Source organism: Tyto alba, unplaced genomic scaffold (assembly GCF_018691265.1).
Source record: "Tyto alba isolate M040663 unplaced genomic scaffold, T.alba_DEE_v4.0 Super-Scaffold_45, whole genome shotgun sequence".
Taxonomy (NCBI): Eukaryota; Metazoa; Chordata; class Aves; order Strigiformes; family Tytonidae; genus Tyto; species Tyto alba.
In genome coordinates this window covers 38,518,982-38,542,704 of record NW_024881321.1, presented here as the reverse complement: position 1 = coordinate 38,542,704, position 23,723 = coordinate 38,518,982, and the positions used below count along the sequence as shown (strand labels likewise).

At 43.8% G+C, this 23,723-nt stretch overlaps 1 protein-coding gene across 5 annotated transcripts in view; it reads left to right on the top strand.

Annotated features, from left to right (window-relative positions):
- LIMS1 (LIM zinc finger domain containing 1) overlaps positions 1-23,723 on the top strand; it is a 76,469-nt gene that overhangs the window by 30,427 nt on the left and 22,319 nt on the right. The window contains exon 1 of one of the 5 annotated variants that reach the window (XM_042805917.1): positions 2,153-2,327. The exons of 2 other annotated variants lie outside the window; for them this stretch is intronic. Coding sequence is in view for 2 of the 3 variants with exons in the window: in XM_032997021.2 (XP_032852912.1) it covers positions 9,955-10,061 (107 nt within the window). In the remaining variant the exon portion in view is untranslated. Of the gene's footprint in view, positions 1-2,152; positions 2,328-9,664; positions 10,062-23,723 lie in introns of those variants that run through there. 2 more of the 5 variants (XM_032997021.2, XM_032997022.2) reach the window with 2 other exon arrangements.

Below are 23,723 nucleotides of genomic sequence, written 5' to 3'. Positions count from 1 at the left end.
GCTGGCTCCACTCAGGTTTCACAGCTTGGGAGCATGGAGGGCAAGTAGTCATGTTTTCACATGATGTATTTGCTTTTAAGTTATGTCCGTCCATAAACAGGCAAATTAACAAATACCCTTCCAGGTGACCAAGGGAAAAAAAATCAATTTTCCTGAATTCTTCTATAAACTCTACAAGTGTACTTTGTAACTGTTAGTGTCAATGAGTGGTAAAATAGCATTATGAGAGTTAGATATTTGCAATTAAAAATATTAAACCTTTAAAATTGCTGGGCTTGCACTGTACAAGCCAATACTTATTTGGAAGAAAGCTGCCTTTAAATGGATTGCATGATACACGAAAACTCTATCTTTATAATCTTTTTTTCTCTATAACCAGTAACAGGCCAAAAGGCACATTATTAAGAGTGTGCAGTGGAAAACGGTGGTGGGTACATTTGCACTTGTAGGTGTCCTGGAGCTGTATTGCTGTACAAGCAGAGCTGGGGACAAGTTCTGCCTGGAAGCGTGTCCCGTGTGTCCCCTGTGGAGGTCAGGTTGTGTCCTTGCTTCTCTGTCTCTGTCACTGGTGATGAGATAGGTTTTAGGCTTCGTTTGATACAGCTGTGATTGTGTAGCAAGTGGTGGGGGAACATTGTTGATGTTGAGGATAATGCTGCTTAAACCTGAAAAGGATTGCCTGGAGCCTTTGAAGAGGTGTGCAAGGGATACAGATTGCTTTAGGAAAACTGCGTTTGAGCCTCTGTCCATACAAGAGACGCAGCTCAGATCTTGTTCAGTCATGCAAGCTGATCACTCTGACCTGCTCTAGGAGGTGGTGGTTATTTTCTGTTCCCAGTTAGTCCTTGCCCTGTACTGAGGTTGTCAGAGATGGCAGTGGTCTTCCAGGATATGGAGAGTGAAACTGGCTGCTTTCGTCTTGGAAAAGAAGAAAATCAGAGGATATTCCTCCTTTCTCAGCAGGTGGGAAGGTGGAGAGAGAGGGTCTGAGAGAGGTGCTCGTGGCGGGGTAGGGTGGCCCTGCGGTTCAGCGGTGCTCCAGGGGTGGCTCTGCCCAGGTGGGGACCTGGGACCCTGTCATGCTCACTGAGACGCCTGGGGTTATTCATGCAGAGTTGTTGCCTCTTCCTTTTCTCTTTGGCCCCAGAATAACAGTGTAAAAAGCCAGAAGTTAAGGAGGTACCTCTGGAGGGACTGAAGTTGTCACAATCTTCTTCAGTCCCTGTAATATCAGGAAATTTGTAAGATGAAAACATTTGAGTGATCCTAAGAAGCGGCTCTACAGCTGTTGGCTATTCCCTCTCCAGGTTTTTGTACTTCTGTTGTTTAAAAATACTGATGGTATAACTAAAACTGTGCCCTTTCCTGCAGTGAGGAGGATTTGCTTCCTTCTCTCTCGTTGGTGGATTTGGGATGGAGAATTGGTGTGGCACAATTTGCGGAGCTGAACTCTGAACTTGGATGAATTTGTCCTCTTCTTTACAGCATCAAATATTTACAGGGTGAAGGGAGGAAGTGGTTTGCTAAGTCACTTTTTTCTTCTTCTTTTTTTTTTTTTTTTTTTTAAATTTTTTTTTATTTTTTTTTTTATTTTATCACAACTACCAGTAATAACCACAGGGAAAACATGCAAAACAGTGAGTATACAGTGTAAAGCTATATATGGGAAAGGCTGCTCATTGCGAACCTGCTGCCAGGGAGGCTGCACCCTGCCCGTAAGTGTCCACCCGGCTGCTTGGGCCGAGGGTCTGGCTGTCGCGTCTGCCTGGGTGCACCTTGTGCTGCTTTCTAAGCCGACAGCCTGGCAACAAATTGTATGGTCTTTTTAGTCCTTTGTGGGGAAATTCTTATGAGCAGGAGCCACGCATAGGAACAGTGGTAAATGGAGTTAGGAAGAGGGTGGATGATAGTTTTGCTTGCTGGGTTTTATTGCTACTAAAAGCGAGCGGCACCAGTAGCAGAGCTTTGAGCAAAGTCCTTTGTCATTCTCGGAATATGCAGAAGTGTCCTGGCATTCCCAGTAGTTCTTTATCCATTGCTCATCTGGAGTGTTTTTAGGAACGCTATTTTGTTCCCACCCAGAAGAGAGGATTCGTGATGGGTTTGAAGATATCCCGTCGCCGACGGGTTTTTCTGAGAAATGGGATAATCAGCAGCGGCTGAGGAAGAAGACACTGCAGTGGGGTAATCGAACCCAAAAGTATAATTCCGGTGGAAGGAATAGTTTTGTTCCACCTGTTACAGAAATTGTATCACTGCTGGTACGATTTGAAGGAGCCTTTGTATCCAGAGGCCAGTTGCATTTCCAGCGAAGCATACCTTTTACGGTAGGACAGCTGTGGGTTTTTGGTTTAAGGCTTTTGCTCCAATTTAAGAATCCTAAGTGCGGTTTTTAATGTGCTAAAATATTATGGAAAATCCACATGAGGTTGTATTTTTTTTTTTTTTTGTGCTGAATCCAAAAGTAATTTTTGCAGCGTTAAAGGGAGGGGGGGTTGTTTCCATTTTACATTATTCAGAATTTTCAGGATGAATTCATTTAATTTCTTTTGCACTGTGAATTTCTTTCTCAGTATAGGTATTTCTGCATGGATATGGATTATAAGTTTTAATAACTTTGAAACCAAATGTGTATGCTTAAAAATTAAGATATTTTTTTTTGGGGGGGGGGGTGGCGGCTGCCTGAAAGTTGCACTTTGTGTTTCTTAAGTGTTTATGTGTATTCAGCTTTATTTTTCTAGACACATGAGCTATTGTGTAAACTCTGCTTTAGAGAGTTCATTAGTTCTTACATTAGAAACCATCATACTACTAGTCTCTGTCCTTTTGCAGGTGATAATCTATAGGCAACCACTGCTTTCTACCCTGCTTGGAAATGTTGGTCAATAGGACCACTTTTCAGTATATTTGGTCTCCTGTGTTATCTCAAGTATTTTCTCTGTGCCCCCCACTGCCTTCCCCTCTTTTTTTTTTTTTTTTTTTTTTTTTTTTGCAATGTGTTTCCCCTGACTTATTTTCTGGGCTGTAGGGATCGTGTGAGGTGGCTGTATGGTATGTTCACAGACGTACAGCCAGGATCATTGCCGCTTCTGGGGTGCTGAATTGACCATCCCTCACCATTCAGCTCATCACTCTTCTTACAACCAGCAGCATTCAAAGGCTCCAGTACCTTCTCGGGAGCTCAGGGGTGCGTTGTCCTTCTAAAACCCCAGCACTTGCAGCTGTGAAGCGGTGTCACCTGCTGCTTTGGTGGTCACATTTGGTTGCATACCATGAGGTGGTGATGCCTCCGAGCACGTGCACGTTGTCAGGGTCACTGGCACCTCTTCCATCCTTCTCAAGGGGAGTGTGCCATCTGCTCTCCTTGGCAGTTTAATTTAATTTCATTTCAGGGTAAAGAACACAAAACCTCTATGAGAAGCTTCTGTTTTTCTACTTGTAATGTAGCATTGCATTAGTCATTTGAAAATTATTTGTGAGATGGAAAACAAAGGGGCTGGGAGAATAATTGCTCAGCAGTCAACAGAGGAAGCAGCTTATAGGCTGCTGTGGTTTTGTGCACATTTATTTAACCCTGATGGGTGGCGTTTTGGAGAAAAACGAAGATTTTTCTAATATTCCCATTCCTTCAGCAAAAGGGCAGTCAGTCTGGGGCTTGTTTTGAGATCTCCCACTAGGTCTCCAGGAAACTCCAGGTCTCAGTGGTGGCCCATCTGGAACGGCTCAGTTGGCCTTTCTGCAGCCCTGGGAGGGCTTGCTGGCTTCTGGGGCACAAGCCCGCCTGTCAGAGCAGGTAATTCCCCAAAGTACCCAGGGCAGCAGCTCTCCAGACAGCTTACTTCATTTGCCACCCATTTTCAGGTTCTGCTTTTGTCATTTTGGGTTTTTTTTTGTTTTTTTTGTTTTTTTTTTTTCTTCCCTTGGAAGCTTCCTCCATCTTTTGTAGCGTCTGCTGGGGGACTTTTAATCACCCAGTAAACCAGATGGCACCAGGGGCTTTTTAATCCCATTTCCAAAGACATTTTATTCCACTGCAGTAAAGTAAACATTTGGGATACATCTACAGTAGCACTGTGCAAGTAGAAGTCAGCTTATTTAAATATAAGACTTTTCAGTCTTCTTTTTCAGACTTAGGATCTTCATACATCATAAACAAAATGCTTAAATGTAAAAAGTATGTTTTCTGTCTGGGTTTGAAAATATCTTTTGGGAAGAGGCTTTTAATTCCAAGACAGTAAACATTATCCTGAAGGAAAGGTCTCATAGCAATGCAGATTGGGAATTGCTTGTGTGCCTTACGTGTGTTTTTCCACGTGTTCTAGGCTATGAAGATTAATCTAAACTCTGAATTAGCTGGCTTTAAAACCTCATTTCCCTCATCTTTTTTGTTTTTTTTTTTTTTTTCTCTTTTTCAAGATGCGTATCCCATGGAGATCAGGGTCCATATGAGTAATTGTACCCATCTTAAAGTTTCAGCTGTTTGCCAGCTTGTTTATCACGCTTTAAAAAAAGAGGCTTATTTACAAATGGCAGGAGAAAACTGATTCATGCTGTGTCACATTGTTTTTTCTTTGCACACCTACTCATGCATTGATCATCCACTGATTAACAGCATAAATTTCTAGCTGCAGTGCTAACCTCTGTCTTCAGCTGCTGGTCTGTCATTCCTCTCCGCTCTCAGTTTGGCCCCAGTCTGAATTATTAAAGCATATGCGGGTTAATCCATACCTCCCTCTGGCTGTAGAGAGAAATACTGGCACTGAGTAAGGCAGCATTTTCCCAGCAGAGGGAGGTATTGTAAAGCTCAGACAAAGTAAGATTCCACTTGCTGGAGAAAAATGTGCCTTTTGCAGGTTTGGTTTTTTTTTATGAATTTTAAGAATTCATGGGGCAGCGTGTGCAGAGACCTTGGAGGAGACAGCCGAAAGACCTTGCTGCACGTTCGGGTAGAGAGAAGATTTTCCCATGCTTGATTTTATATATATTTTTTTTATTATTATTATTGGAATAGAATAGTTGGAATGAGAGCGAGGACCCCTGCATTGCCTCACCCAAACCTCGTGGGCCACCCACATTGGAGGTGGAGGTGCCTTTGGAACTGCCAGAGTAAGGAGGGACCCCCATGCTCACTGCAGTAGCCCCCCTTCTTTCTCTCTGCCCCCTCAAATCCCAGAGGACTTTGATGGGTTGAGTGCGTCGCTGCTCTGAAGGGTGTTGAGCACACCATCATGCAGTTATTTTACTTTACCTTGTATGGCAGGGATGCGCATCCATAGAAGAGGTTTAAAAAACCCCAGCAACTCCCATTAAATTGCAGCAAATGTGCTTGGTCAGCTGGAGCACGGACATAAATCCACAGTCCTGCTTTACTGTGTCCAAGTAAATTGTTCAAGTGCCTCAGTACTTAGCCTAATCCGCGGATTAAATATGCACGATTGATCGCTAAGTGGAACAGGGTAAGAAACATCAAAACAAATGTTGGAGTCACAGTAGACGAGGAAGGAAACGTGTAATTAATTAATTATTTAACTCCTCGAATCAATAGTTTAGGGTCCTGTGAAGCTTTGAAATTTTTTTTTTTTGTCAAGGTTCACATCCTTAGGTTCGTGGCGTGATTTCTCTCTGCTCGTTTCCTTTTACCACCGCCTGCCCCAGCAGGGACCCAAGGCACGGTACGCTATTCCTTGACACCCAAACCCATCAGTGGGGACTCGCCTCAGCAGCCTGATTCAGGGAGGCATAAAGCTTCATTTGAGGTTGGCACATCAGTTGGGTGCTTTGGGGGTTCTTACAAAAATGCTTGAAGGGTTATTGCCACCTTCCTTTGCTTGCTCCAGCGCGTCCCGTGCATTCCTGCTGACGTACAAGCCTTTTCCTTGGCTTTAAAGAGTCGTTTTGTTCCAGACCTTGTGAGAAATTGTAGAAAATCAACACTCTTGGACACGTTCCTCTGGAGGCTCATCCCAGTGATAAGCTGGATGAGCAATGAGGGATGCAGAAACGTGTTCCCCCCCAGCAGCTGTCTTTTACCCGTGTGCTCTGCGAGCACTCCTGTACTGTTGTTATATCACTCCTGTGATGAGTTCTTTTGACCGTTTATGCTGCAGTGAAAACAGTTCTTTCTATTGCTTTGAAAATATTCAACTAAATTTCATTGAAATTTTGTGGTTTCTTCAAAGTTTTTTTTTTTTTAAAAAAAAAAAAAAAAAAAAAAAAAAAACAACAAAACAAAACAAAAAAACAATAAACCAAAACAAGAACATGCTGCTGGAGTGGAAAAAAGATCTATCACATCAAAAAAGGCTTCTCTGTGTGGAACGAGAGAGCTAAAACTTCATCTTTTATGGTTTCTATAGTTAAGATAAATTCTCTATAAATACAGACTCGTGAAGAAATGTAATAAATTTGAATTTTTTGTTATTCCTAAATTCAACAAGATGGTTTCAAGCATTGTAGACTACTGTTCACATCCCTTTGAACACTGTGAAAAGTAACCAGATGTAACCTGTCTATCTTAAAAGATTTTTAAATTGCAAAATTCTGCTGAATACCTGCAGTCACCATAACAACAGTACTTTCACAGAAATTTAAGAGAGAGCACTTCAGGCCTTGTATATGAAGATAAATGCTTTGTGGGACTGCAGTGAAAACTCAAGCGTGAGCCTTGTCCCACATAATAAAAAGTTATTTATTACTTGGGATGAATGAAGGACTGCATAGTTTCTGTCTAGGTTCCACCTTTTGCTGCTTAGACATAGGTGAATATTTTCTTCTAATGAAATACTGATAATACCATGCTTATCCATCACATTGCAGTAGCAATGTTAGCTTTCTGTGGGGGCGGGAGGAAGAGTCAGTTGCTTGAGTGAAGAGGCACACACTAGAAAATGAAGAGTGAACCTTCAAAGTACAGGACATAAAAGAAGTCTGTGTGTTACCGGTAATAAGAAAAGCTGTGGTAACTTGGCCGGTCCTCAAAAACTCTCATGGAATGTGAAAGGTCCAAGTGGCCCCGTCCCACGCGAGAAGAATGTAATCTCTCAAAAAAGGAATTATAAACAGCAGACAGGGGCTGGAAGGTAAAAGGGGGTATGGGGAGCAGGAGGCACTCACTGGGGAAGTTCTTTCTGCAGAGCGAGGCCCGTCCGAATTGCTTTCTGACAACCTTTAAGCGAGTTAGTGGAGAAATATCATTTGCATTCTTCAACATCTCTCAAAGAAAACGCCCTTACAACATGCATTTGATACTCAGAACTTAAGGTTTGGCTGTTGGAATAATTTCAGATTTGAAACCTCATCTCTCGTGAGGATTGGTGGAGGATCCCACAGGGCCGAAAAGGAGGCCAGTTTGGATTTCTTCTTGCAGAAGGCTTTTAGCTTGTTCTCAAGTCCTCCAAGAAAGTGTTTTCCAAATCAGCTTAGACCCCTGTTGGAGTTTGCTGAAGAAGCCTGTGAAATAATGATGCTGTGGAGCTGACTCCCAGCTCTATTTTAAAACACTAACCATCTTGCCCTTCTTTATATTGAGGTGGATTTGGCCTCTATAACAAACAACACAATTTTGTGTTTGGACTTCTTGCATTCCTTCAATATACATACTCTATCTGGTAGTGTTGATTTTGTTTTAATAATACTGGTTTAGTGCAGCTCTGGTTTCCAAGTGCTTTTTAGTAAAAGCCATTGTCCTGTAGGCTGTACAAGCACAGCAGCTGTTCATTCAGATAAACATTAATTTTAATGCTATGTACTTCACACTAATGCAACTTGCAGCGAAGTAGGTGAAGAATTGTCTTTTAATTTTTGATAGGCTTGTGTCATGATTAATACAAAGATATTCACTATATACTGAAGAGACTGCTACTGTAGTGAATAAAAAATTATGAACAAATTTGTAGGTAATAGTTCAGTTTCATTACTTCGTGAAGAGCTTGTTCACAGCAAAAAAATCTGCTCTGTCTTTACTTTTTAGATTATTGTTATTATCTAAAATTGATTGTTTGAACAAAGATAAATCATTGGTACACTGGTATTTAAAGCACAGTAAAAACTGTTGGTACTGTATAAAAGCTGCTGTGCCACGAGCATCTGTCATTTGCTGTCCTTAACCTCCACTCATAACACCATTAACTTTTCATTGAATCACTGATTGACTGACTGCCGGGAATTGGCATTTAATAAGCTTATCCTACTGCATATTGAGAAACAATTTTAAATACTTTGTTTGAATCTGGAATGCAGCATGTTTAGGCAAATACTGTGACCGTTCGTTCTCTCTATTATTTTCTGAGGACAGGAGCTCAGTTGTATAGCTCTTGTTGACGTTTCAGTGTGTGCAACCTTCTGACATCATATAAATCACTGTGACTTTCTCCAACTGTTATCTATTTGGCATGTTATGCGATTTTCTTTTCCAAAATAATTTCTGTTATTTTTCCATTGTGTGCTGTTTTATATTATAAGTTGATGACATTCCAGACTGAGGCACATTGATAGTATTATATACAATTAGTGTGCTTGTGTTCAGTCTGGTAATCCTAGCAAAATTGGTGCTGTGATATAGCTAGTATTGCACATGTTATGCTTTTCTCCATTACAAGAGTTCAAAAATACTCTTACATGTGTTCTGCTACAAAATGAACACTTTAATTATGAACTGTGAAACTCATACCACGTAGAACTGGCTTCCTATCCTAGTCAAAAGACTGCTTGCAGATTGTTAGATTTCTTGACCTTTTATTAAACACAAGTTAATTTAAAAAACACACTCTCCCCAACTCTCAACATAGAAGTAAAGACTCGGAATTAAGTTTTTGTTTATATGTGCCAAGGATAATGTCAAAGAAACTGTAGAAAACTTTCAAAAAGTGGTAAGCTGTTTTGAAGCCTCCTTTTAAGTCGAGATGAAGAGTTTTAGTACTAAAAAATTGCTAAGTGAGGTGAGATGCAGAGCTTGCAAATCCCTGCTAGTCACCTTCCTGTTTTACAGGAAACCTTAAGCACTTTCATTCCTGTTTTACATTTACACAGGACACTCCATCACTGCAAAACGTGACAAATAGTTAACGGTGGTTATGCTTTGATAGCTGAGAGTAGGAAGAAAAATACATTGTGGTTTTCTTCTGCTTTTCAAGATGTGTGGAAAAGAGCAATTTCTGAAGAGCACAGTGCTATTGTGTTTCCAAAAGAGTATTTTAATGCTGGTTACTGAAGTTACTTTGCTGCACGCCTTTCTGTGTTAATCTCCCTGTCAGAGTTTGCTCAAATGCTTGAGTACCTCTGAACTTTCATAGCGCTAATGACTTTCATTTTATCGTAAATTACAGCGGGAAGGAGTTAACAGCTCCTTGCAGCCCTTGGGGGGTTTTAGCTCCTGGCAGCAGGCTCTGGGGGAGCCCCAGGTTTATGCCGGGCACAAGGCAGCGAGAGTTTGGAGAAAGCTGGAGGGAAGGCGGTGAGCTCTGTGTGTGTGTCACAGGCATCCCTTAGGTGTGATCCAGTGATAAAGGAAATGTGGTGCCCTGCGGGAGGGTGTGTACCTATGAGAAACAGGAAGCCGAGCAGCAGCGGCCGCCTGCCTTGCCTGGCCGTCCGTCTGCCTGTCCGTCTGTCCGTCTGCTGGCCTGCCTGTCCGTCTGCTGGCCTGCCTGCCTGGCCGTCTGTCCGTCTGCTGGCCTGCCTGCCTGCCCTGCCTGCCCACCTGCCCGCCCTGCCTGCAGAGGTTGGTAGCTCGGGCGGGCGCAGGTGTGCCGACACGCCGCTGAGCTGCTTCTCTCCAGGCATCTTGGCCTCTTCTCTCCAGGCATCTTGGCAGGCACGCTTCTCCGTAGCAACATCTGGAAGAGGCGAGGGGGGGGGGGGAGAGAAACCGAACCCAAAGCCAAAACAACCCCCCCCACACCCCGCTCCCCCTCTTAAAAAAAAAAAAACAACCCACAACCCTCCAGGTAGAGAAATATGACGGCCTTGCAGCTGAAAGAGTTGTCACATTCAGGTCTGTACAGGAGGAGACGGGATCGCCCTGATAGCGTGGGACTGCCGGGGTCGCACGAAGGGAAGCTGAGGTGAGTGTGAATTTTGATGGGTACCGCCGAGACCTTCTCGGCAGCCTGCTTGCTTCGGTGGTTTTAGCAAACAACGTGCAAACACGGCTCTGGAAAGTCACTGCGAAACACGTGTACCGAGAAGCAGTCCCGAATCACTACGGAAAAAACAACCCTGAAGGAGGGACAACAGGAGCCGTACGGTTACGTTGTGAGTTTTGGTGATGGTGTGACTCCCTTCCCCAGCTCTGGGAAGGGCAAATGTTAGCCCGTGATTGCTTCTGGATCCCTTCTGACAGCCAGCACTTGCAAGTAAATAACTTTCCGCAACCTGACAACTTTGCTCAGTCTGGTTTGTAGTCACTTTTGGGTCACCCAGGTGCTGTGGGTTGTGCTGCTTCTTGGGGCTCTTGGCACAGCCCCTCCGCCGGGCTGGTTTTCTTTGTGGAGGGACTGGGGTGGCTCCTGGGCTCTGGCTTTCTTCATGGGGGGGTTCTTTGTTGTGGAAAGGACTTTAGACAAAAGAATGCAGCAGGACCGCTTAGCCTGACCTTACCCAGGAAGGGTGACCAAAAATCGGAAAGCCGTTTCATGTCTGTGGTTATCTTCCTGATGCTACGTGCCTTTTGAAAAAGTAACAATGAATTTTTAAAAAGCCTCTGTTTGGAGCAGGGAGATTAAAGAATGGTTTGTAACCTGAGTAAGAGCAGACACTAAAAAAAAAAAAAAAAAAAAAAGTAAAAAAGTAAAAATTTTTCTAAGTGTGCTTGGTGTGAAAGCAATCTGTTCCCACTTCAAGCTCCTCAGAAAAAGGATCTTTGTGTAAATCCTAACAAAAGCCTCAGTGGAGAGGAAGTACTTCCTATCTCCTAATGTCTATTCTCTGGTTGTATTTTTAGATTATTTTTCATTGTTGGTGCACGTGCATCAGATTGGAGTGCTGTGTAATTTAAAGGGGTTTTGTTACTGTGCTTTCATTACCTGAGTTAGCAATTTCAGAAAGATGGGTATTCAGATACGAGGGATTTGCCTTTTTGTTATAACTAAGCACCGTAATTAAAAATTATTGTGGCAAAATGGATGATTGTGACCTACTGAGATTATTTGCCATGAGGTATCAGAAATATCAGATCAGTTCTAGGAATGTGTTAACTTGCAGGTCTGATCTGTGTGCTTGGTATCTATTTGTAGTATTAATTCTGAATTGATTTCCTAGATGGATTTCCAGTAGCGTTAGTATATATTATATTCATATGACTACAGATGGAAGAATAATCAGACCTAGTAGAGTATGAGGTATGCAGAGATGCTTATGTTTAGTTTCTTTTATACAAAACTAGTAAGGAGGAAAAATAGACCTTTTTAGGGAAGGGAAAGATGCTTTTTAAAGCATATACATAAAAATGAGTGCTAGCTCTCTACAGTTGTCTTGCTGTTTCTCCTATGTATGTCCAAGATGGGAATGAGACCCTCTCGGGGCTGGGTTGGGGGAAGGGGTTGTCTGTACCAGTATAAGTCTAGGTGTTCTGATCCTTTCCTGAGCCTCTTCAGGTTAGAGACAAGAAATATGCGAAACAGGGATCGGTCTGAGATAAAATCCAAGTTGGAGGAAATAGCAAATCAGGGCACTTACGAATCAGCTCAGAGCAGGGAATTGGAGGTATACAAGAAGGTGAATAGAGCACAGTCAGATGATGCTCCTAGAGCAGGGGGGACAACCTGTCCCTAAAGACAGAGCTGCTCTTATATTTGTTAGCAGTTTCAGCTGGTTTGTATTCACACTAAACCTTGCTCCTTCCTAACTCATTTTGTGATATTTCAGTGTGTTGCTAGGCAGCCTTATTTGTAATTTTTACTGCATTCTCCATGACAAAAGGCTATGGCATTATAGATACAAAACAACGACATAACAACAGGGCAAAGAGCAATCCGGAATGAAGAGGAAAAGTTCTTTAGTCTTCTAAAACAAGAAACCTCTAGCTTTTTTCATGTGCTATCCCTGTCGATAATTAGATGCCTGTCCTTAGCAAATGCTTTCAGAGTATCTAGAGTCCACAAGACGGACAAGAGTTTTCTTTAATGTCTGCTAAATATAGCTTGCCATCCTCCATGGCTTTGCAATGCTCCCACTTAGTTTCTCTCTCCAGTTCTTTGTTCTAGTGCCTTTGTATTTTGTTTTACATACATATTAATCCACGTGTGTTAAGTAGTATCAGCCCTCGAGGAACAGCTCACTGAAAGCTGCTTTCTCAGTTCAAGTACTGCATTTTTCTCATCCTGGGCCAAAATGTACTTGAGATGCCAATGCCCTCAGGGTATCCTGTGAGAATTTCTGTATTTAAAAAAAAATGAAAATGAAAATTGCCTTTTGTTAAAGTCACACACTGCATCTGCCAGTTTTCATTTTACAGCCCTTTACACCTTACCCCAATATGAGATTTCTCTCTCCTGCCCCTTTTTGAGGTCCGTGTCTCCTTTGGTAGCAGTTTCCTGGGATCCAGGCTGGGGTGTTCCTCTGATAAGGCACAAACCAGCAGTAAGGATGCAGCGGACAGCCCTTCCCACCCCTTCACCTTGGCTGCAGGGTGCCTTGGACTGCCTCCCCTCTGCTGCTGCAAGCACCCCTGGACTTGCAGCTCCTGGGTCCGGCCACTGCAGCAGGAGCTGGTCGCTGCTGGGTAGGACAGGGACCTGCGTGCCTCTGAACTGCGGCCGAGACCCTGCCAGGTGTTGGCAGTGTCAGTGCTGCAAAGCAGCTCAGAGGGGCCCCGTGCTCTTTCCTGAGAACATCAGGGTCATTTGCACTTAAAACACCTGAGATTACTAATAATTAGGGCACTGTGAAACAACCTACTGGAACTCATGAACATGTACAAGAGCATATGTTTATTATATAACGTATCACATGCATTTTATTTTCCAGGAACCAAAATTCCTTGAAACAGTTGTCCTTACAGTATAAAAATAATGTCCTGTGTTGTCATAGCTTCATGATAGGTCGTGTGCCATGGGACTCTGAGCTCCACAACAGGATGACAAGCTTTAGCTTCTGCATCTGTGTCCACTGATGTCGCCTCAACCAGAGGTTTGACCCCCAACACTGTCTTTCCGATCTGCTATTCAGTTTATGATGAATCAGTCTCTACGTGTATTTCCCGCAACCGTTTGCAGGAAAGACTGTAGGAGTATAGTTTGGCTCTTTCCATTAAGTTTCGTAGCTTGTCAGATTTCCGTTTACAATAGAAGCTCCTAAATAAATGTTAAACAGTCTCTTCAAACACCTCTTGCTCTGGCAAGCAGGTGCCACATCCTTTAGAGGGGAACTTGTCTCACGCAGCCGTGGCTATCTGCAGGGCCCGATTCACGAGCAGCAGAGCTCACTTCAGCGCACGGTTCGGCTCCTTTTGAGTTGCTGTGATTCCTCACCGAGGAGTTCAACCGCCTCGCATTGCCCCCGCTGCCCTGCTGCAGTTGGCAGGCCGGTGCTTGGCGCCAGCTCAGGATCTGCCTGTCCCGCTGGCAGCCGGGAGGACCTGGGGGGGGGGGGGGGGTGGGGCTGGGAAGGACTGCCAGAGCCCACCCAGCTGAAGAGAGTGAGGGCATTTCCAGGGAAGCCGCTGTAAATAGCAAGCCCTAAGCTCAACTCAGATTGGGACCAGGGGGTGTGCGTGTGTGTGTGTGTGGGGGTAGGATTCATCCCCCTCTTTTAGAAACCTATCCTGGGATGGAGTGAGTTGCCCTCCCAGGGAGCCTCTCTCGTCCCCTCCACCCCACCTCAACCTGGTGTAACCCGTGCCCAGATTATCCCGTCAGCTGCGGTGAGGTGAAAGGAGTCCCAGCCCTTGTCCTGACAGCACAGCCCATCGCTGGGGATGGGAAATTCAGCTTCTCTTTCTACTTCTTCCACTCCACGTATCACTTAACAAACCCCATAACCTCTCTGGGAGCCTTTTAATCTGCTTCTATAGACGTCAGTGGTGCTTCACTGACTTTACAGGGAGTTGGAGCCTGCCTGCTCCATGTAAAAGGTGGTTTGGATAGCTCATGCTTTTCTTGAACTTGTACAGTACAAAAATGTGCTTGGTTTAGACCTCCGCTGGAGTAGGGATGCTGAATGCAGTCCTCTCTTCCCCTGCTCACCAGTGCATAGACCTTAACCATGCAGGGTGCTCCCCAAGTGCGCTCAAAATGAGGGGGGGGTGCCCGACACTTTCATCTCTCCCTTGTCTGCAACAGGTGCAACGGTCATTGGAACTAAATGCAACCTGAGAAATCTGTTTTTCAGAACAGAGGGGAAGACTTGTTCTTTTCCAGCTATATTAAGTTGGTAGGAAAAAAAAAAAAAAAAGGCATCTGATAAATCTTGTCTTGCCTTGTCTTTAGAAGTGGCATGTAAAACATTCTGACTGTATGCTGAGCTTTCTTGCTTTTCTCAGAAAAGGAAATTGTATGCATACATTTAAGATTAATCATGAGGAGTCACTTAGCAGTAGCAGCGTGCTTGCTGGTTTTGCTCTTTCCCTTTCTCATCCCATGGCCTTTGTAAAAATAGAATGATTCCTCTAAAAAATTTGATACTGCTAATTTCCAAAGCTCAGTACAAGGTGCTGGGAAAAGCAGAGGCAATTGTCCTTTATTTTTCCTGAAAATGATACTTGAAGTGAATTTGATCATTGTTGTCCCTAGCTCTCTTTTCTAAGTTTACATGGGTTCAAATGCGATTTAAAAAGTAAGCAACTTTTGAAGAGGTTAGGCTCGAGTTTTTACCAAACTGAATTTCAGCATTTGCAACAAATAACCATTGGCAACTTCAGTCAGTGACTGTTGCTCAGGTAGTTCACTGCTCTGTTCTCTTGTGCAGAAAACACCGCAAATGGTTTCCACATTATTAGCTTTAAAGCATCTGCCTTCCCCTTGCTTTCTGCTGCTGAAGCTGATGGGTGCATCTGGGTGAGTAGGTGCAGGCAATACTCTGCAGGGTCTGTTCAGGCCCCCGCCTGCCTCTGCACACTGACTCCAGGCTGGAAGGCATGTGGATGTGCCCCAAAATTTCATGCACAAAGACTCCCTCGCAGATGAAATAGGAGACATGAGCACATTCTTACGTCCCGCTGAGCCTTGGGGGGGGGGGGTAGGTTCTGCACAGCAAAGCTCATAGGTGAGTATAAAAAGAAACAAATGAATAAAATCCCCCAAACGCCTGCAGTGCCTCGGCCTGCCATCAAGAACCCCCGCGTAGCAGCCAGCTGGGGTGTCTCCAGCTGCACGTCCCCCCTGACGACCTCCTGCTCTTCCTAGCAGGGAGAGAAGAAGATGCTGGTCGGGGATTGTCAGGGGAACCAGGGACCCTGTTGAGCTTTCAGATCTGTTAGGGTACTGAGGACAGGGGGAGGCAGAAAGAAAAGATGTCTCTGCACCTGGAAGCATTCTTAAATTTGATTTCCACTGGTAGCATTTCTAATAGCGTCACAAATCTTGGTTTTTATATAGCTGCTGTCTGTAAAGAGATGTTTCACTTGCTCATGCTGCCAGGGTCAGCAGGTAAAGCAGTAATTATTCAATACATTGGTAAAAAAAAAGACTAATTCACTAAACCACGAAGGGTTTGAAAATAAATATTAAGCCACAAAAAAACTACACATCTTCATTTATTGTGGTTATAAGCTGCTGGAATAGTAGGGAGTTGGGACCTAGAAATACTCATTTGAATTAGATGCTTGGGAACTCTTGATTAAAAAGCACTTTGGCTCATCTGCTAGCTGCTCTAATTGAGGAGAGGATTTGTCCATGTAAATGTAACTGAATTATTATTATTATTATTAATTATAGTAACTTCAAGCCAGCAAAAATATGCTTCATGGTTGTATTTTAATACTGCGATACTTAGAATTTTCGCTGAGACTTAGTTTGAGGTATCCAAATGACTAGAGGCTTTACTTTTCATTTGTGCTGTACTTTTCATTGCTCTAGGGGTTAAAGCAACTCATGAGGAACACACCCTTTTTTTCTTGCCTTCTCTCTCACCCCTTGTCTCCTGCATTGCATAACAACTAACTCCTAAGCGATTTGGTTTGACTTGCTCACCCTGGCTATCACCTCCCCTGACTCCAAAAGGCCAGAGGTAGCTGCTTGTGTAACAGAAACCCAAGCAATTCCTACTCTTCCTCTTACGTTTGCCACATTGTAATAATCTATGATTTCAGTAAATTGGTAAACTTCAACAATTATAGCAATTAGAACTTTCCTTGCTCTTTCTTACAGGATTGGGTGGCTAAAGATAAATTGTAGGTTTCTTTTTTTTTTTTTTACTCTTGTTTTCATGTGTTTTGATAACACCTAATCAGAGGTGCTCTCTGCAGAAAATGTATTGTGATTACTCATTATTTTTCATTATAATTAAGCTCTCCTTTGAATGCGGTCTGTCACACTGAAGTGGATTTGCACACAGAATTATTCTGCAGAGAGAAAAAACAGATTATGTCAATGTCACTGCTTAATAAAAATTACCAGCTTGCAGGCATCAGAGAGAACAAGCTTAAAGGCTGTAAGTTTGGATTCCCTTTCTGTTTGCTTGGCTTTCCTGTGGTCTCTGAGCTGTTCTAGGAAATGCAAAGCTAACAGACATGGTGTCCTCAAGAGGACCACGAGCCTTTTACATGCTGCTCTCCAGACATGGGAGCAGCTCTGGCTTGCCAGGTATGTTGCCTCTGACGGTGACCGAAAGCTGATGCCTGTGGAGGGAGGTAGAAGGAGAGAGAGGGCCTTTTATGGGATTTCCCTTGGTAGTAATCCCAGTTTGCCACCAGCTGTGGCTCAGGGCCTTCCTACAGAGTTTGTGGCATTCCGTGTTTTTCCCTTCAGGTGCCTCCTCTGGTCTTGCCTTGCACCCAGGAATCTTGGGGTGTTTCCCAAACAGGAGTGACGTTCTGAGTTTTCGTGTGTATTATCTGATGCTGTAGGGCACGTGGTTGTGTATTTGTTTTTTCTTTGCTTGATTTGTCATAGCACCTTCAGGCATTGTTCAGCTTTCATCTTTCTATCTGCCAGCTTTGTAGAAACTTCTGATTTTTAGGTAGTTCCTGGTAGCATTCTGAAATTACAGTTTCATATGTAATTCTCTGTGAGCAGTGGTTTTGGATGATACTGCTTAACTTTGCCAGCAGATTGTAAGTTGTCCTGTGATGCGTCTTTATATATCAAGGGGATGAAGCTTCATTATCTTCTGGAGTCTTTTGTGCAACAAGAGAAATTTGGTTTATGACTTTTGTGATATATTTCCCTGTAGCTTTTCTGCTTTTTCTGTCTGCTCTAATGGCCATGATAGAGCTAGAAGAAAAATAATTAAAAACTATTAGCTATTAGCCTCAAAGGAAGTAACATATTGGCAGACACAGCTAGCCATACCTGGCAGCATTCCTCAGCTATGCCTTTTTAAATGAAAGATTGAAAAGATTCATGGTGTTCCAGCGAGGAATGAACGGACGAAGGTGAAGCGGATGTGAAATGGCGTTTATCTTTTCCAGCATGTTAAATTCATGCATGCCATGCTCTTCATAGATCATAAAGTTCTTGATCCAGCGTTGAGTCTACCTTTTGAACTCTGTTTGTATGTAGCTATTGGAAAAATGTTACCCACTCAGAGTCATGACTCCAAAACTGCGCTTGCTGGTCCCCTTCTTGTTCCCATACGGAAAGTTTGCATTGAAAGCTGTTTGTCTTGCTTGATGTTTGGCTTTTCAGTTACTATTTTGCACGTTTCTCCTCACTGACTTCAGAAACTGAAGCATACACTCTATTTCTGATATATTAAAAAAGCTGCTCTTTATATATATATATATTTTTTTAATTATTTTTCATTTTTTTAGAAGGACATAGTAGCAGTAAAACTTTAGGATAGTTCAGCTCCATGAATTACCGGGTTGTAGGTCATGAATTTTGCCTGAAGTGTACAAGTGATCGCTTAGTTTTAAACTACATTCCTTTCTAAAGCTAAATCCTCAAATTACACCCACTTCTCCATGGTACATAGCAAAGGGGAAGGAGGTTTGGCAGGGCTTGAACCCCTCTGATCCAAAGCACAAAACCCCATCATCTTCCCTTTTCCCTTCGCTTCTGTTCTACCAAGCAAATAATGTGTGCCATCCCTTCAGATAATCTCAGCAATACACTGTTGCAAGGGGTAACTTCTACATCTTCCCTCACAAGTCCTATAATATATATTATAACCATTCTCTCTGGCTTTGCTCATTCAGGATTAGTCAGTTGTTGGGGTAGAAACTGTTGCTTTAAAAAAAAAAAAAAACCTTGCAATGGTTTTCAAAGCCTTCGGTTTGGAAAACCTGTGAAACTTTGTACTAACTCCTACTGAAATTCATTCATTCTTACTTGATAGGTCTGCTACTAGTATTGAATAGCTAATAAATATAAAGTACAAGTTGAAGACCTTCAGTTTGTATTACCCAAAATGTTAAGACCACCATAGTGAAGTATGAAAGTAATGCTGTTTTTTATGAGCTTTATTTGTCAATACAGTACTCACGCTTGACTCCTAGGAGCATAAATCGCTTCTGGTTATTCTCTTTCAGCTGGTGAATATTAGGACCATTATTTAATTCCACAATGTTAACTGCAGATGGCTGAGCTGTCTGCCATCCTCTGCTGCTTTTAAAGCTTGGTGATGCTGCAGTGAATGTGGGAAGAGAAAAATGTGAAACCAAAACCTAGAGTGACTAATAATTATGGTTTAATATGCATGTGAAAAACGAGCAACAGCTGAGGAGATGTTTTCTTTACCACATTCTACTTCTGCCTGAAACAAATTAATTCAGGCGATGAAAAACTTTGCACTTCCTCATATAGAATGGGAAAACAAATTTAATGAAGGTGAAAAGTGGTTCAAGAGGTTATGTTGCTGAAGGTGTAATATTTGAGAGGAGACGTGCGTGGAAGTGATGGGCTGGTTAGTAAAGCTGAAGGTCAGTCCTCAGCGTGGGGTCTCCGGTGGAGACGTTCCTGTAATAAGGATGTCACTGGGCGGCGGGAGGACTGGCGTCGCTGTTGTCTCTGCCCTACAAGGAGCTGCGCGGGTGTACTGGAAGTCTCTGCTGGTAGCCGGGGTGTTATGTTGAGTCACGGCATTAATTATAGCTCCTGGACGAGCTGCTTAGGTCATGGTGTTTGGCTTGTGAAAACATGGGTTCCAGTTAGCGCTGGCAGATGGCTCCGGCGGCAGCAGAGGCTGGCCTTTGCCTTGGCGCTGTGGATTCAGTGGAGGATTTTTCACGCAGTTCAGTGACAGATGACACGAACCGAATATTGGTGCTAGGAAACTGTTACTCTGAAGAGAAATGTGGTAGTGCGGCATTTCAGAATCATAAAATCATTTAGGTTGGAAAAAACCCTTAAGACCATCAACTCCAAATGTTAACCTAACGCTGCAGAGTCCCACCGAACCATGTCCCGAAGCGCCACATCTGCACGTCTTTACAATACCTCCAGGGATGGTGACTCCACCACTTCCCTGGGCAGCCTGTTCCAACGCTTAATAGCCCTTTCAGTGAAGAAATTTTTCCTAATATCCAGTCTAAACCTCCCCTGGTGCAACTTTAGACTGCTTCCTCTTGTCCTACCACTTGTTACTGGGAGGAGAGACCGACACCCACCTCGCTACGACCTCCTTTCAAGTAGCTGTAAGGAGCGCTGAGGTCTCCCCTCAGCCTCCTTTTTTCCAGGCTAAACAACCCCAGTTCCCTCAGCCGCTCCTCACGGGACTTGTGCTCCAGACCCTTTGCCAGTTTTGTTGTCCTTCTTCGGACACGCTCCAGCACCTCGATGTCTGTCTTGTAGTGAGGGGCCCAAAACTGAACCCAGTGTTCGAGGTGCGGCCTCCCCAGTGCCGAGTACGGAGGGATAATCGCCTCCCAGTCCTGCTGGCCACACTGTATCTGATACAAGCCAGGATGCTAATTTCCTGAAATCTCAGAAAATGCAAAGATCAACATCATACATCTCTACATAATTGAACTTTAAATCTGTTCCTTAAGCAATGAAGGAGGGGCACAAGTACACTCAGTTGTAATTTGCTTGTAATTGCTTGATCACACCCTATTGTGCATCCCTTGACTTTTCCAGTGGCTTGATTTCCATTAGTATAAATATTATTCTTCCCGAACACTTTCAAATTTTAGAACTGAGTGACATTGGTGGTGTGAAGTTAACAGTGTGTATGCCCAAACAGAAGGATGCTTTTGAGCTTGGTGGGCCTGATCTTGTCTCATCGGTCTTGAAAAGATGGTTCTTTTCAGAGCCAGTGTCTCAGAGGCATTTGATGTGCAGCCCCCAGTATGGAGTAGCTGACCTTTTTATTATTTTTAAATTGGAAATGGGGATATAAATGTTGTTAAATGAAATGCCTTAGTGCAAATGTATCTTCAGAATGTATTGAGTTGGAAGAATTCGAATACAGTGTATTTACCATAGTGAAGGATACATGCAGTCAACTACACAGCATGCAGATTTTAAGAATTAACTAGTAGTATGCTGTATCTCATGCAACACAAATTTATCAGAGCGCTCGTGATCTTCTCATATGTGGTACTGCGTCTTTTTGTTGTTTTTTCTGTCTGCATAGGATTAAAAAAAATAGTAGTAGGGGAGGAAGAGATGGCCGTTTTAAAGAGTATCTGATATCTGTACACAGAAGAAGTAATTTCTTGTTTTACGTGAAGCGTGGCTTCATTTGGTGATGTTTGTAACTAGGAGGAAGAAAATACAAGAGTTTTTTGAAATACTACAACAGGAAGATGCTATAGTTAAATATTGCTCTTCCTTTCTACGAATTCTGTCAGAGACTGATTTTTCACTGTGCTTGTGTGGCTGGTAAAATGTGTGGGAAGGTGCCGCTTACCTGTTTATTCCAGTTACATTCATTTCCTTATGGAGAGATGGAATGTAAACCTTCTCTGTTTGCGGAGACCAAAGCGTTTTTTGGACATGTTTATACTAGAATAAATTTATATTGAAGTATATGAAACAGGTAGAGTTGCCTTTTTGTTTGCCCTGTTTAAACTCCCACCACATAATCCTGCTTTTTTGTGGTGAAGACTAGGGGATGAAACTTTTAGGAGCACTCAGAATTAACCTGGTTTTTACTGCAGTGGTTTCAAGATGGTTCTCCATCCTTTTTAATAGAAACAGAAGTTAGAGCAGTGCTGGGCACATGTGGAAATCCTACCAGTAATGTGCATTTTTATTATAGAAAAGATTTATAGCTAATTTCAAATTGCCTTAGGAGACCAGCTTAACATGGAAAGTATTTTATTGCTTAAGAGATAAACAATTGCAGCAACCAGAACCCAAAAGTGGTTTTAATTGCAATGAAAAAAAAAAAAAAGATGCAAAAGGTCAATTGGTGCTTTAAAAGGTTGGTGCAGAAATGAGCGCAGAGCACTGCAAGTCCCCACGTATTTTGCCGCAAACCCGCCGTTCTAGTTGTTCTATATTTTGCGTGTGAGGGCCGTTGCCTAGCGTCTGTGTTAAATATCTTTAAAATGCAATCCCCCTTACCTACGCGGGAAGGGGAGGGATGCGCTGGGGTGACTTATCCCCCCACCCCCGCGTAACCGGGTGGGGCACGTGGCCTCCCGACAGCCCCGTGACGCAGTGCTGCTGCGCGGTGGCAGGGGTAGGCTGCCAAGCAGCAGCTGCTTTTGCCAAGCGCCTTGTTTGGAGCCGTGACTGCTCGGCACGTCTCTCTCTGTGGCACGGAGCAAAACGCTCAGCGGGGCCAGCCGGCCACCGAGCCTTCTCTGTAAGAGTCCCCGTCTGCCTCCGGCAGCCCCTGGCACGGGCAGCCGGATTTGAAAGCTCTCCAGAGCGAGAGCAGCGTGTGAGCGGGGCGGCAGTCGTCCGTCAGCAGTGATAAACCAGCGAGGCTATTTTTGCTGTTGTTTCCCAAAGCCCTTCTCTGTAGCCGCAGTGGGACGCTTCCCCTCCCTTCTTCTGCTTTTTCCCTTAGCGCCTTCCACCCCATCAGCTTTGGCTTCTGATAAGATCATCAGTGTGCCAGGAGGAGCCTCTCTCTCTCCCTTCCTATTTTCCAGTCTCTCTCTTCCTTCCTACGTACCTTTTCCAGTTAAATACTCAACTTCTCCCTTTTCTCTTCTCCTTGTCACTGCTTCCTTAACAGCAGGCTGGTAGGTTTTGTCCCAGATCCCAGAGAATGCCCTTGGGAAGCTGCTGCTGCAAATCAACAACCCTCCTCTACATGCTTCTCACTCCCCACGGACAACTTCACCTTGGAGTAACCTAGAATTCCCTAATGAAAATGCCATGTATTTTTAACAGTGTATTTTGGATCTTGGCAGCACGCCTCCAGCAAAATGACAGGAAAGAGAAAGATGGCCAGCTGCTCTGGATTTGCAGCTTACCAAACCTTCACAGTATAAACTGTGTTTTGCTTCAGTAGCAGAAAGGCCCTTTTTAAACTCCTGGCAAGCTCCTTTCTTGCTTAATGGAAAACAAATTGAGAGTAATTCCACCAGCAGCAATGGCAATAGGCCTTGAGAACCAGGCAGCTTCTACTTATTTGTCCTGGTTTGGGCTGGAATAGAGTTAATGTTCCTTTTTGGTAATTAGAATAGTGTTGTGTTTTAGACTCAGCATTGGGTTTGGTATGAGAAGAATGCTGATAGCACGCTGACGTTTTCAGTTGTTGCTGAGATTTCAAGGACTCTCCGACTCCCCGTGTCCTGCCCGTGCGCAGGTGCACGAGAAGCAGGGAGGGAGCACGGCCAGAGCACCAGACCCAAACTGGCCAGTGAAATATCCCATAGCATGGAACGTCGTGCTCACTGTATAGAGGAGGGTGGTTGGGAAGGGGCTCTCTCGCTCTCTCTCTCTCACTTCCAGGATTGCGATTGCGGGATCTTGGTATTTCGGGGTCGCTGGCCGGGAACGGGCTGGGTGTGGGTCAGTGGGTGGTGAGCAGTTGCATTGTGCATCGCCCATTTATACTTTCTATTGCTGTCACTGTTTTCATTTTATTACCATTATTAAACTGTTTCCATCTCAACCCGAGAGTCTCCCTGTACCCCTCCGATTCCCTCCCCCATTCCCAGGTGGAGGGAGAGGGTGGGTGAGCGGTTGCGGGGTGGTTGGCTGCCGACCAGGCTCAAAACACAACATTATTGCACGTATGGAGTCCTATTACCTTGGAGGACTGCTTCTTGAAAAAAGCCAGGAAGATTAAAACAGGCTTTTTGGATGGACATCTCATTGCACTGACTTGCTGTGCTACTTGCTTTGATACAGTCATGCAGAAGACTGTACAAGTAGCAAGCCAAAGAAGCAAGCAAATATTTTCCTCTTGACCACAGAAGATGCAAGACAGCAGGAGTGGCTTTCAGCCACCTTCATAGCCTGTGCATTTCTGGTTACTGCAAGGACTGAAGTAGTCCCCAGGGAGAAGGAAATTCTTCAGGGCTCTCTGATGCGCAGCAGCAGCCTCTCAGGAGATTTGCCTGCAATCTAGGACAAAATGCAAGGAAACAATTGAGGAGTTGGTAAGGGGAAGAGACAGACTGACTTGCTGTTTCTCAGTGGCTTGGTGCACCCACACTAACGCTGGATGGTTCAGCACGGTTAGTCCACTGCAGTCAGTCGCCCGGGAGTTTTCATACCCAC